The 15,396-nt window shown below is 48.1% G+C and overlaps 1 protein-coding gene across 1 annotated transcript in view; it reads left to right on the top strand.

Annotated features, from left to right (window-relative positions):
- NUP43 (nucleoporin 43) overlaps positions 1–15,396 on the top strand; it is a 235,492-nt gene that overhangs the window by 104,427 nt on the left and 115,669 nt on the right. The window contains exon 3 of the mRNA XM_063917518.1: positions 6,061–6,138. Coding sequence (XP_063773588.1) covers positions 6,061–6,138 — 78 coding nt within the window. The remainder of the gene's footprint in view (positions 1–6,060; positions 6,139–15,396) is intronic.

Genomic DNA, 15,396 nt, shown 5'->3' with positions numbered 1-15,396 from the left:
ACGTCCTTTCACCTCAGTCGGTCGACACAGACACGGACACTGACTCCAGTGTCGACGGTGAAGAAACAAACGTATTTTCCTTTAGGGCCACACGTTACTTGTTAAGGGCAATGAAGGAGGTGTTACATATTTCAGATACTACAAGTACCACAAAAAAGGGTATTATGTGGAGTGTGAAAAAACTACCTGTAGTTTTTCCTGAATCAGATAAATTAAATGAAGTGTGTGATGATGCGTGGGTTTCCCCCGATAGAAAATTATTGGCGGTATACCCTTTCCCGCCAGAAGTTAGGGCGCGTTGGGAAACACCCCTTAGGGTGGATAAGGCGCTCACACGCTTATCAAAACAAGTGGCGGTACCGTCTCCAGATAGGGCCGCCCTCAAGGAGCCAGCTGATAGGAGGCTGGAAAATATCCTAAAAAGTATATACACACATACTGGTGTTATACTGCGACCAGCGATCGCCTCAGCCTGGATGTGCAGCGCTGGGGTGGCTTGGTCGGATTCCCTGACTGAAAATATTGATACCCTTGACAGGGACAGTATTTTATTGACTATAGAGCATTTAAAGGATGCATTTCTATATATGCGAGATGCACAGAGGGATATTTGCACTCTGGCATCAAGAGTAAGTGCGATGTCCATATCTGCCAGAAGTTGTTTATGGACACGACAGTGGTCAGGTGATGCAGATTCCAAACGGCACATGGAAGTATTGCCGTATAAAGGAGAAAAAGACAACGTCTTTTCAGCCTCAGTCCTTTCGTCCCCATAAGGGCAAGCGGGCAAAAGGCCAGTCATATCTGCCATGGGATAGAGGAAAGGGAAGAAGACTGCAGCAGGCAGCCCATTCCCAGAAACAGAAGCCCTCCACCGCTTCTGCCAAGTCCTCAGCATGACGCTGGGGCCGTACAAGCGGACTCAGGTGCGGTGGGGGGGGTCGTCTCAAGACTTTCAGCACGCAGTGGGCTCACTCGCAAGTAGACCCCTGGATCCTACAAGTAGTATCCCAGGGGTACAGATTGGAGATTCGAGACGTCTCCCCCTCGCAGGTTCCTGAAGTCTGCTTTACCAACGTCTCCCTCCGACAGGGAGGCAGTAGTGGAAACAATTCACAAGCTGTATTCCCAGCAGGTGATAATCAAAGTACCCCTCCTACAACAAGGAAAGGGGTATTATTCCACACTATATTGTGGTACTGAAGCCAGAAGGCTCGGTGAGACCTATTCTAAATCTGAAATATTTGAACACTTACAAAGGTTCAAATCAAGATGGAGTCACTCAGAGCAGTGATAGCGAACCAGGAAGAAGGGGACTATATGGTGTCCCTGGACATCAAGGATGCTTACCTCCATGTCCCAATTTGCCCTTCTCACCAAGGGTACCTCAGGTTCGTGGTACAAAACTGTCACTATCAGTTTCAGACGCTGCCGTTTGGATTGTCCACGGCACCCCGGGTCTTTACCAAGGTAATGGCCGAAATGATGATTCTTCTTCAAAGAAGAGGCGTCTTAATTATCCCTTACTTGGACGATCTCCTGATAAGGGCAAGGTCCAGAGAACAGTTGGAGGTCGGAGTAGCACTATCTCAAGTAGTTCTACGACAGCACGGGTGGATTCTAAATATTCCAAAATCGCAGCTGTCTCCGACGACACGTCTGCTGTTCCTAGTGATGATTCTGGACACAGTCCAGAAAAAGGTGTTTCTCCCGGAGGAGAAAGCCAGGGAGTTATCCGAGCTAGTCAGGAACCTCCTAAAACCAGGAAAAGTGTCAGTGCATCATTGCACAAGGGTCCTGGGAAAAATGGTGGCTTCTTACGAAGCGATTCCATTCGGCAGATTTCACGCAAGAACTTTTCAGTGGGATCTGCTGGAAAAATGGTCCGGATCGCATCTTCAGATGCATCAGCGGATAACCCTGTCTCCAAGGACAAGGGTGTCTCTTCTGTGGTGGCTGCAGAGTGCTCATCTACTAAAGGGCCACAGATTCGGCATTCAGGACTGGGTCCTGGTGACCACGGATGCCAGCCTGAAAGGCTGGGGAGCAGTCACACAAGGAAAAAATTTCCAGGGAGTGTGATCAAGTCTGGAGACTTCTCTCCACATAAATATACTGGAGCTAAGAGCAATTTACAATGCTCTAAGCTTAGCAAGACCTCTGCTTCAAGGTCAGCCGGTATTGATCCAGTGGGACAACATCACGGCAGTCTCCCACGTAAACAGACAGGGCGGCACAAGAAGCAGGAGGGCAATGGCAGAAACTGCAAGGATTCTTCGCTGGGCGGAAAATCATGTGATAGCACTGTCAGCAGTGTTCATTCCGGGAGTTGACAACTGGGAAGCAGACTTCCTCAGCAGGCACGACCTCCACCCGGGAGAGTGGGGACTTCATCGGGAAGTATTCCACATGATTGTGAACCGTTGGGAAAGACCAAAGGTGGACATGATGGCGTCCCGCCTGAACAAAAAACTGGACAGGTATTGCGCCAGGTCAAGAGACCCTCAAGCAATATCTGTGGACGTTCTGGTAACACCGTGGGTGTACCAGTCGGTGTATGTGTTCCCTCCTCTGCTTCTCATAACCAAGGTACTGAGAATTATAAGACGTAGAGGAGTAAGAACTATACTCGTGGCTCCGGATTGGCCAAGAAGGACGTGGCACCCGGAACTTCAAGAAATGCTCACAGAGGACTCATGGCCTCTGCCGCTAAGAAGGGACTTGCTTCAGCAAGTACCAGGTCTGTTCCAAGACTTACCGCGGCTGCGTTTGACGGCATGGCGGTGGAACGCCAGATCCTAAGGGAAAAAGGCATTCCGGAAGAGGTCATTCCTACCCTGGTCAAAGCCAGGAAGGAGGTGACCGCAAAACATTATCACCACATGTGGCGAAAATATGTTGCGTGGTGTGAGGCCAGGAAGGCCCCACGAAGAAATTTCAACTCGGTCGATTCCTGCATTTCCTGCAAACAGGAGTGTCTATGGGCCTCAAATTGGGGTCCATTAAGGTTCAAATTTCGGCCCTGTCAATTTTCTTCCAGAAAGAATTGGCTTCAGTTCCTGAAGTCCAGAAGTTTGTCAAGGGAGTATTGCATATACAACCCCCTTTTTGTGCCTCCAGTGGCACTGTGGGATCTCAACGTAGTTCTGGGATTCCTCAAATCACATTTTAAACCGCTCAAATCTGTGGATTTGAAATATCTCACATGAAAAGTGACCATGCTGTTGGCCCTGGCCTCGGCCAGGCGAGTGTCAGAATTGGCGGCTTTGTCTCACAAAAGCCATATCTGATTGTCCATTCGGACAGGGCAGAGCTGCGGACTCGTCCCCAGTTTCTTCCTAAGGTGGTGTCAGCGTTTCACCTGAACCAGCTTATTGTGGTACCTGCGGCTACTAGGGACTTGGAGGACTCCAAGTTGCTAGATGTTGTCAGGGCCCTGAAAATATAGGTTTCCAGGACGGCTGGAGTCAGGAAATCTGACTCGCTGTTATCCTGTATGCACCCAACAAACTGGGTGCTCTTCTAAGCAGACGATTGCTCGTTGGATTTGTAGCACATTTCAACTTGCACATTCTGTGGCAGGCCTGCCACAGCCTAAATCTGTCAAGGCCCATTCCACAAGGAAGGTGGGCTCATCCTGGGCGGCTGCCCGAGGGGTCTCGGCATTACAACTCTGCCGAGCAGCTACGTGGTCGGGGGAGAACACGTTTGTAAAATTCTACAAATTTGATACCCTGGCTAAAGAGGACCTGGAGTTCTCTCATTCGGTGCTGCAGAGTCATCCGCACTCTCCCGCCCGTTTGGGAGCTTTGGTATAATCCCCATGGTCCTGACGGAGTCCCCAGCATCCACTAGGACGTCAGAGAAAATAAGATTTTACTTACCGATAAATCTATTTCTCGTAGTCCGTAGTGGATGCTGGGCGCCCATCCCAAGTGCGGATTGTCTGCAATACTTGTACATAGTTATTGTTACAAAAATCGGGTTATTATTGTTGTGAGCCATCTTTTCAGAGGCTCCGCTGTTATCATGCTGTTAACTGGGTTCAGATCACAGGTTGTACAGTGTGATTGGTGTGGCTGGTATGAGTCTTACCCGGGATTCAAAATCCTTCCTTATTGTGTACGCTCGTCCGGGCACAGTATCCTAACTGAGGCTTGGAGGAGGGTCATAGGGGGAGGAGCCAGTGCACACCACCTGATCCTAAAGCTTTTACTTTTGTGCCCTGTCTCCTGCGGAGCCGCTATTCCCCATGGTCCTGACGGAGTCCCCAGCATCCACTACGGACTACGAGAAATAGATTTATCGGTAAGTAAAATCTTATTTTTTTTTGGCCCGTTACACCAGTTTATGTCCGGTAGTCGGCATGAAGAGCATGCTGCCAACTGCCAGATTCTTTTCCAGGATCTATTGTTAAGGTATAAGTGTCTGACTGGAATGTGGAAGGCAGTACATGATTGTTTAGCTTGGAATGTATGTGTCTTGTTTCTGTCAAGCCCAGGCAGTGTGCAGTTTCAGATAACACTGGCTGTAATTACAGGATGTAGTCATGTGACAGGTGGTCAGGATCCCGCTAATCACTATACAGACACCGGAATCCCGATCTCCGGCCAACCCAACAGTCGGCATGACAACTAACAGGGACTATTCCCACCTGTGGGTGTCCACGACACCCACAGAGTGGGAATAAAAACTGTGGCAAGCCCCACACGACATTCTAATGGCCGTGATCGATATGGTGACCTCCGGGATCCCAAACGTCTGTCTCCTGATACCAACCCGTAATTACAACCCCTAAAAAATTGGTCACTTTAAGCATAAGCCATATTAAAGCTCTAATACAGTGGTTTCAAAACTCAGTCCTCAAGGACCTCCAACAGTTCACGTTTTCCAGGTCTCCTCACAGAATCACAAGTGAAATAATTAGCTCCACCTTTTTTTTTTTTTTTTTTTAAACCGCTCATTGTATTTTATTTTTATTTTTTTTAAGAGTGAATTAGGTGAAGAACACTTATTTAAAGTTATCCATAATGATTTTATTAAAAAAATAAAATACAATTTTATATTTGTAAAACAAAAACAAACGGGTTTTCAAATATCTGATAGTGAACATTGCTATTTTCATTTTCTCAGCCACTCTGCAACAAAGTGCATACTGGGGTGGGCTGGGAGGGGTTTATTTACACTTCCCAAGCTGCTACAGGGAGGCAGAAGTATTGGAAAGTCCGTCTGAGAACAGCAGCTGTGGGAAGTTTCTCCTCCCTGCAGCTACACACACTGTGTATTTGACTGGTCGCATCGGGTGCGACCAGATCAGATAAGACACTTGCTGGTGTGGTCGCATCTGATGACCTCATGCCAGGAAAATGGCTAAAATGTGTCCGTTGGTAATGAATACACCTGTGCAACTGCTTGGTGACCTACAGTACATGACCTGTTGTAGCACTTTGAATACTGAGTTTGGGTACCACAGATCTAACAGAAGTAGTCTTAGAATTTAGCAGCTATTCAAGCCAATCGGCAAAGGGAAGTTATTAATGTTTACCTAATTTAGCTTGGTTAATGCTCCACAATTGTTATAAATGCATAGTGCGTGATTTAATTTGTTTAAAAGCAATTTATGCAACTGGGGGTGCCGCCAGGGCGCTGCTTGAAGAACTCGAGTATTGTCTTTTAGTAATCCAAAACGGGTCAATGAACCACAAGGTGTGTAAAATGTATATATTAATATACCAAAGCTGCATAATAGTACTTTGTTTCCTGTTTTTTATGCTGAACAAAACAAGTTCTATACAAAATTTTGATACAACTAAAAATGTTACAGATCATATATGAAATTAGTGTCCACAACTCCTGCCATTTTGGATTTTAATGTCATACAGGCTTTCTGCGACAAATTCAAACAAAGAACCTGGTAGTACAAGAATGTATGCTTCATTACAAATGCGTTCCCGGTAGTCATACATCTTCATTCACAAACTGTTTATGGAGTACATTTCTTAAAGCGAAGACTTTTGTTAAGATTTATGAATACAATATTCTAAAGTTGTGTTTGTGTAGTTTTTAGATCAAGAGAGAATTCTAACTGCCTCATCAACTGGAACAGTGACTATTTTTCGTTATCATCAGAACAACCAGGTAACCATGTCATAAATTATTTGTCACCTTAGTAAGTGTGGGAAAGAGTTGTAATTTTTTTGCATACTTTAACCTTTGCTTCTGTTTCTGGCATGCAAGAAGGTGTAAGGAAGACAGACGTTATACTAATGAAAGATGTCTTCTTATAGGGCTAAGTTATTTTTGTAGGATTAAGGAGCCATCCTAAAATTCAGAACAAATATTAAAGCCCATTTATATGGTATCTACTAATAAATAATATATCCTACATACAGACATTGCACACCCTTCTATTCACATCATGTTTCCCCCACCTCAGTCCTCTAATTCATCTTAAATTAAATTAAAAAAAGCTAAAATGAGAAATGTTGTCTGAGTATTTAGCCATCTCCTCCAACTACAACACGTTATAGCAACTGTTCTTGGAGAAGGACAAATGTCTTGATTCAATGATGTCGTAGCTCCCTGGGAGCTAGTGTCCTTAGCCAATTTGTAAGCATCCTGTAGCCTGGATTTTGTTAAATCCTCTATTATATGCTATAAATTTAAAGAAAAAACAAATCTCCAAAGTAATGTTTATATTAAATATAGTTTCTCTTACGTCCTAGAGGATGCTGGGGACTCCAAAAGGACCATGGGGTATAGACGGTATCTGCAGGAGCTTGGGCACACTAAAAAGACTTAAGACTGGGTGTGAACTGGCTCCTCCCTCTATGCCCCTCCTCCAGACCTCAGTTAGACTTTGTGCCCAGGAGTGACTGGATGCACACTAGGGGAGCTCTACTGAGTTTCTCTAGAAAATACTTTTTGTTACGTTTTTTATTTTCAGGGAGCCCTGCTGGCTACAGGCTCCCTGCAGCGTGGGAGTGAGGGGAGAGAAGCAGGACCTACTTCTGTGAGTTTCAAGGCTCTGCTTCTCGGCTACTGGACACCATTAGCTCCAGAGAGTTTGATCACTTGGTGCGCCTAGCTGCTTGTTCCCGGAGCCACGCCGTCACCCCCTCACAGAAGCCAGAAGACAGAAGTCGGGTGAGTATGAGAAGATCAGAAGACTGCAGGACGGCAGAAGACTTCAGTGACGGAAGGTAAAGCACAGCGGTGACGCTGTGCTCCATGCTCCCACACACATCACCAACGGTATTCACTGGGTGCAGGGCGCTGGGGGGCGCCCTGGGCAGCATGTTACTAAAGTTTCTTAGGGCGGCACAAAGATTGTGGGTGCCTCGGCACCGTGTACAGACCCCCGCCGGCATTTTTAAACACTTTTGAATTTGCCGGGCCGAAGCGTGCCGGGAAGGGGGCGGAGCTTCGTCCCGCAGCTCACCGGTGCCATTTTCCCTGCAACACGCGGCTGAGGGATAGAGACGCTGCAAGGACCTCCACGCTTCTCCAAGTAACGGGGGGGGCTTTTTCAGAGGGGGGCCGCAGTGTGGTGCTTAATAGTGAGATAAAGCAGCGCTGGGTACATATATCGTTTTTTGCGATATATGGGCGCTGGGGTGTGAGCTGGCATACTCCCTCTGTGTCCTCTGTCTGGGCTTTATTGTAGGCCTGTCACCTAGCAGGGACGTTCTGTGTGTTGTGGTGTGTCGGTACTACGTGTCGGCATGTCTGAGGCTGAAGCTTATTCACCGGAGGAGGTTATTGGGGGAGCGGATGCGGGGCTAGAGTTGGGACTGTCGACGCAGCCGACACCTGATTTGCTAGCATTGCTCAGTACGATAAACTCGAATGTAGCTTCCTTATCAAAGAGATTAGATAAGTCTGAGGCACAGACCCAGGTGTGGAAAAAGTCCATGGAAGAGGCTTTGTCTCAGGTTCAGACCCCGTCTGGGGCGCAAAAGCGGCCATTTACTCAGGTGGTAGATACTGATACCGACACGGACTCTGATTCCGACGTCTATTTCACTGAGGCAGAGTTACATCCACATTTAGTTAAGAGTATTCAGTACATGATTGTGGCTATAAAAGATGTTTTACACATTTCTGATGAACTTGCGGTACAGGAAACTAGGATTTGCTTGTTCAAGGGAAAAAAACCTGAGGTGAAATTTCCCCCCTCTCATGAAATGAATACTCTTTGTGAAAAGGCTTGGGAGTCGCCGGATAAGAAATGGCAGATTCCCAAGAGAATTTACATGGCGTATCCTTTCCCCTCTGATGATAGGGAAAAATGGTAGGCATCTCCAACTGTTGACAAAGCTTTATCTCGTTTGTCTAAGAAAGTGGCGCTTCCGTCTCCTGACACGGCAGCTCTCAAAGATCCGGCGGATCGCAAGCTGGAGACGTCTCTGAAGTCCATCTTCGCTAATTCAGGTGCATTGCTCAGACCCGCTGTGGCGTCGGTATGGGTGAGTAGTGCTATTGCTAAATGGGCTGAGAATTTAGCTAATGATATGGATACTCTGGATAAAGATAATGTCCTTCTAACTCTTGGTTATATTAAGGACGCTGCAGATTACATAAAGGATGCGGCGAGGGACGTCTGTCTCTTGGGTTCAAGAACCAATGCCATGTCGATATCAGCCAGGAGGGCCCTGTGGATCCATCAATGGAACGCCGATACAGACTCCAAGAGGGCTATGGAAGCGCTACCCTTCAAAGGTACTGTCTTGTTTGGGGACGGCTTGTCTGACCTGGTCTCGACCGCGACTGCGGGTAAGTCCTCTTTTCTTCCTTATGTTCCCACACAACAGAAAAATGCACCACATCAGCAGATGCAGTCCTTTCGTCACAATAAGTAAAGGCGTGGAAAAGGCTCGTCCTTCCTCGCTTCAAAAGGTAGAGGAAGGGGAAGGAAACCTTCTGCAGGTTCAGGCGCCCAGGACCAAAAGTCCTCCCTTGCTGCTACTAAGTCCACCGCATGACGCTGGGGCTTCCCTGGGGGAGTCCGAACCGGTGGGGGGCTGTCTCCGAAGTTTGTCAGGTCTGGATTCAATCGGGCCTGGATCCCTGGGTACTAGAGATCGTGTCTCAGGGATACAAACTGGAGTTTCAGGAGATGCCCCCTCACCGGTTCTTCATTTCGGCATTACCAGTAGGTCTTCCGGACAGGGAGGGTGGTGCTAGCAGCGATTCAAAAACTTTGTCTACAGAGGGTCATTATTCCCGTTCCCTCGTCTCAGCGGGGGGAGGGGTTCTACTCGAGCCTCTTTGTTGTGCCGAAACCGGACGGTTCGGTCAGACCAATTCTAAATTTAAAATCCCTCAATCCATACTTGAAAGTTTTCAAGTTCAAGATGGAATCCCTTCGAGCTGTGATCTCCAGCCTAGAAGGGGGGGATTTTATGGCGTCAGTCGACATAAAGGATGCCTACTTACATGTCCCGATATATCCTCCGCATCAGGCTTTCCTCAGGTTTGCGATACAGGATTCTCATTACCAATTTCAGACGTTGCCGTTTGGGCTTTCCACGGCTCCGAGGATTTTCACCAAGGTCATGGCGGAAATGATGGTGCTTCTTCGCAAACAAGGGGTTTCAATTATCCCGTACTTGGACGATCTCCTGATAAAGGCGAGGTCCAAGGAACGATTACTGAAAAGTGTGGAGTTGTCTCTATCGGTCCTGCGACAACACGGATGGGTCCTCAATTTGCCGAAATCCCAGTTGATTCCGACCACTCGGCTTACGTTTCTGGGCATGATTCTGGATACGGAGTTACAGAAGGTATTCCTTCCAGAAGAAAAGGCTCTGGAATTGCAAACGATGGTCAGAGAACTTCTGAAGCCGTTGAGTGTGTCGATGCATCATTGTACTCGGGTTCTGGGGAAGATGGTTGCGGCGTACGAAGCCATTCCATACGGCAGATTTCACGCCCGCGTGTTTCAGTGGGACTTGCTGAGCAAATGGTCCGGGTCTCATCTACACATTCACCGGAAGATAAGTTTATCTCCCAGAGCCAGAATTTCTCTCCTGTGGTGGCTACAAGTGAATCACCTCCTGGGGGGACGTCGATTCGGTAATCATGAGTGGGTACTTCTGACAACAGATGCAAGTCTCCGGGGCTGGGGCGCAGTCACCCAAGGAAGAAATTTCCAGGGAAAATGGTCGCCCCAGGAAGCCTGTCTCCACATAAATGTTCTAGAGTTAAGAGCCATTTACTATTTTATTTTATTATTAAGAGCCTGCTCCAAGCATGAAGTTTTCTTCAGGGTCGACCGGTCCTGGTACAGTCAGACAACATCACAGCGGTGGCCCATATAAACCGGCAAGGCGGAACAAGGAGCAGAGCGGCAATGGCGGAGGCCACAAAGATACTTCGCTGGGCGGAACAACACGTCAGCGCACTGTCAGCAGTCTTCCTACCGGGGGTGGACAACTGGGAAGCGGATTTCCTCAGCAGACACGACCTTCATCCAGGAGAGTGGGCTCTGCACCAAGAGGTTTTTGCAGAAGTGACAGGACGCTGGGGAATTCCGTTGATAGACATGATGGCGTCTCGGCTCAACAAGAAGCTCCCGAGGTATTGTTCCAGGACAAGGGACCCACAAACCACGGCGGTGGACGCCCTGGTGTCTCCGTGGGTCTTCCAGTCGGTGTATGTGTTCCCTCCTCTTCCTCTCATTCCAAAGGTGCTGAGGATCATTCGTCGAGCAAGGGTTCAGGCGATTCTCGTCGTTCCAGACTGGCCAAGAAGGGCCTGGTACCCGGATCTTCAGGACTTGCTGGTGGAAGATCCTTGGCCGCTTCCTCTAAGGGAGGATCTGTTGTTACAGGGTCCATGCGTGTTTCCAGACTTACCGCGGCTGCGTTTGACGGCATGGAGTTAGAGCGCCAGATCTATTCCCAGGGTATTCCCAGGGAGGTCATTCCAACTCTCATTAAGGCTAGGAAAGAGGTTACGGCGAAACACTATCACCGTATCTGGAGGAAATACGCTTCCTGGTGTGAGGTTAAAAAGGATTTTCACTTGGGTCGTTTTCTCCACTTTTTACAGGCGGGTGTAGATGCAGGCCTGAAATTGGGTTCCATCAACGTGCAAATTTCGGCTTTGTCTATTTTCTTTCAAAAAGAGTTGGCTACCCTCCCAGAGGTTCAGACTTTTGTGAAGGGTGTAATGCATATCGCTCCACCGTTTGTACCGCCTGTAGCGCCATGGGACCTTGATGTCGTCTTGCGGTGGTTCCTCATGTCTTCCTGGTTTGAACCTTTGCGGAAGGTTGAATTAAAATGTCTCACTTGGAAGGTGGTTATGCTTTTGGCGCTGACATCTGCCAGGCGAATATCGGAATTGGCAGCTTTATCTCATAAGAGTCCGTACTTGATTTTTCATGCGGATAGGGCGGAATTGAGGACTCGTCAACAATTTCTACCAAAGGTGGTTTCGTCATTTCACATTAACCAACCTATTGTGGTTCCGGTAGCTTCGGAAGAAGTGGCGATTCCAAAATCCCTGGATGTTGTAAGAGCGTTAAAAGTTTACGTTTCTAGGACGGCTGTTACTAGGAAAACTGAAGCGTTGTTTGTTTTGTATGCGGCCAACAAGGTTGGTCATCCCGCATCAAAACAGACTATTGCACGCTTGATTTGTAGTACGATCCAACAGGCTCATTCTTCGGTGGGGTTACTGGTGTCGAAGGCGGTTAAAGCCCATTCTACCAGAAAGGTGGGCTCATCTTGGGCGGCTGCCCGAGGTGTTTTGGCAGTACAGCTTTGCCGAGCGGTTACTTGGTCGGGTTCGAACACTTTTGCTAAATTCTATAAGTTCGATACCCTGGCCGTTGAGGACCTGGCGTTTGCTCAGTTGGTGCTGCAGAGTCGTCTGCACTCTCCCGCCCGTTCTGGAGCTTTGGTATAATCCCCATGGTCCTTTTGGAGTCCCCAGCATCCTCTAGGACGTAAGAGAAAATAGGATTTTGGTACTCGCCGTTAAATCCTTTTCTCCTAGTCCGTAGAGGATGCTGGGCGCCCGTCCCAGTGCGGACTCTTACTTGCATTATATATATTTTCTTACTGGTTAAGTTAGTTATACACGACTTGTGTATTGGTTTGTTACAGCTGGTTGCTGGAGTTTTGTGCATACTGTTATCTGGTTTGGTGTTATTCCGGTGGTACGGTATGTTTATGGTGTGGGCTGGTAATTTGGTAGCCCTTAGTTAAGACAAAAATCTTTCCTTGTAGTGTCCGTCTCTCCTGGGCTCAGTTCCTATAACTGAGGTCTGGAGGAGGGGCATAGAGGGAGGAGCCAGTTCACACCCAGTCTTAAGTCTTTTTAGTGTGCCCAAGCTCCTGCGGATCCCGTCTATACCCCATGGTCCTTTTGGAGTCCCCAGCATCCTCTATGGACTAGGAGAAAAGGATTTAACGGTGAGTACCAAAACCCTATTTTGTCATTTTTCCACCAGCCAAAATGTGTATGGTGTGGTCAGAAATACCACTGGCACCGCGGATGTATTAATGCCGCGGGTTCTAGCCTTGTATGTATGTATGTGTGTGTGTGTGTGTGTGTGTATATATATATATATATATATATATATATATATATATATATATATATATATATATATATATATATATATATATATATATATATATATATATATATATCTATCTCTCTAACGTCCTAGAGGATGCTGGGACTCCGTAAGGACCATGGGGAATAGACGGGCTCCGCAGGAGGCATGGGCACTTTAAGAAAGACTTTGGACTCTGGGTGTGCACTGGCTCCTCCCTCTATGCCCCTCCTCCAGATCCCAGTTTTAGACTGTGCCCAGAGGAGAATGGGTGCACTGCAGGGAGCTCTCCTGAGTTTCCTGCTTAGAAAGCATTTTTGTTAGGATTTTTTCTCTTTTTCAGGGAGCACTGCTGGCAACAGGCTCCCTGCATCGAGGGACTGAGGAGAGAGGAGCAGACCTACTTAAATGATAGGCTCTGCTTCCTCGGCTACTGGACATCATTAGCTCCAGAGGGAGTGAACACAGGTTCGTCCTGGGCGTTCACCCCAGAGCCGCGCCGCCGTTCTCCTCACAGAGCCAGAAGAAACTAAGACAGAAGACGTCTCAGGCGGCAGAAGCCTTCGGTGCTTCACTGAGGTAACGCACAGCACCGGAGCTGTGCGTCATTGCTCCCATACACCTCACACACTCCGGTCACTGTAAGGGTGCAGTGCGCAGGGGGGGCGCCCTGGGCAGCAATAAAACACCTCTCCTATGGCAAAAGTCTATATACATGTACAGGTGGGCACTGTACATGTATATAAAAGAGCCCCCGCCATTTTTTTGTAAGTTTGAGTGGGACAGAAGCCCGCCGCCGAGGGGGTGGGGCTTCTCCCTCAGCACTCACCAGCGCCATTTTCTCTCCACAGCACCGCTGAGAGGAAGCTCCCCGGACTCTCCCCTGCTTGACACACGGTGAAAGGGGGTTTTAAAGTAGAGGGGGGGGGGGGGAGCACATTATTGGCGTTTATACATTAAGCAGCGCTACTGGGTAAACAATCTGTGTTTTTCTCCAGGGTTCTATAGCGCTGGGGTGTGTGCTGGCATACTCTCTCTCTGTCTCTCCAAGGGGCCTCAGGGGGAACCTGTCTTCAGAAAAGAGATTCCCTGTGTGTGTGTGAAGTGTGTTGGTACGTGTGTGTCGACATGTTTGACGAGGAAGGCTCACCTAAGGAGGAGGGGGAGTGCATGATGGTCAGGTCGCCGTCGGCAACGCCGACACCGGACTGGGTGGATATGTGGAATGTCTTGAATGCAAATGTAAATTTACTGCATAAACGATTAGACAAGGCTGAAGCTAGGGATCAGTCAGGTAGTCAGACCATGCCTGTCCCTGTGGCACCAGGACCTTCGGGGTCTCAAAAACGCACCGTATCCCAGATCACTGACACAGATACTGACTCTAGTGTCGACTATGAGGATGCAAAATTACAGCCAAAGGTGGCGAAAGGTATTCGTTAAATGATTGCCATTAAAGAGGTTTTGCATATCACTGAGGAACCCCCTGTCCCTGACACGAGGGTACACATGTATAAAGGGAAAAAGCCTGAGGTCACTTTTCCGTCCTCATTTGAACTAAGCGACTTGTGCGAAAAGGCTTGGGAATCTCCAGATAGGAGACAAGTTCCCAAAAGGATTCTTATGGCGTATCCCTTTCCACAAAAGGACAGGATACGATGGGAATCTTCGCCGAAGGTAGACAAGGCGCTGACACGCTTATCCAAGAAGGTGGCACTGCCTTCTCAGGATACAGCTTCCCTCAAGAATCCTGCTGATCGTAACCATGAAGCACATTTACACACATTCCGGTACAATCGTTAGACCGGCTATGGAATCGGCCTGGGTGTGTAGTGCTGTCTCAGCATGGACAGATTCCTTATCTACGGAACTTGACACCCTAGATAAGGATACCATTCTAATGACCCTAGAGCATATCAAAGATGCTGCTTTATATATGAGGGATGCTCAAAGAGACATTTGTTTACTAAGCTCCAGAATAAATGCTATGTCTATTTCTGCTAGGCGACTCCTGTGGACCCGACAGTGGACGGGGGATGCCGACTCAAAGCGGCATATGGAGTCGTTGCCATACAAGGGGTAGGAGTTGTTTGGAGAAGGCCTCTCGGACCTTGTCGCTACGGCCGGTAAATCGAATTTCTTACCTTATGTCCCCCCGCAGCATACTAAAAAGGCACCTCATTATCAAATGCAGTCCTTTCGTTCCAATAAAAGCAAGAAGGTACGGGATCGTCCTTCCTTACCAGAGGAAAAGGCAAGGGAAAAAAGCTGCATGCAGCTAGTTCCCAGGAGCAGAAGTCCTCCCCTACATCTGCAAAGTCCACCGCATGACGTTTGGGCTTTCCACAGCCCCGAGAATTTTCACCAAGGTAATGGCGGAAATGATGGTGCTCCTGCGCAAGCAGGGTGTCACAATTATCCCATACTTGGACGATCTCATAAAGGCGAGATCTCGGGAGAAGTTGCTGGACAGCGTGTCGCTGTCGGTGAGGATGCTGCAGGGGCACGGCTGGATTCTCAATATACCGAAGTCCCAGCTAGTACCTACAACGCGCCTGACCTTTCTGGGTCTGATTCTAGACACAGACCAGAAAAAGGTTTTTCTTCCGATGGAAAAGGCTCAGGAGCTCATAGCCCTGGTCAGCAACCTATTAAAGCTAAAAAAAAGGTTTCAGTGCATCACTGCACGCGTATCCTGGGGAAGATGGTGGCATTGTACGAGGCCATCCCCTTCGGAAGGTTCCATGCGAGGACCTTTCAATGGGATCTACTGGACAAATGGTCCGGGTCCCATTTACAAATGCATCAGAGGATCACCCTGTCTC

The sequence above is a fragment of the Pseudophryne corroboree genome, chromosome 4 (genome assembly GCF_028390025.1).
Source record: "Pseudophryne corroboree isolate aPseCor3 chromosome 4, aPseCor3.hap2, whole genome shotgun sequence".
NCBI lineage: Eukaryota > Metazoa > Chordata > Amphibia > Anura > Myobatrachidae > Pseudophryne > Pseudophryne corroboree.
This window is presented reverse-complemented; position numbering and strand designations above follow the sequence as displayed.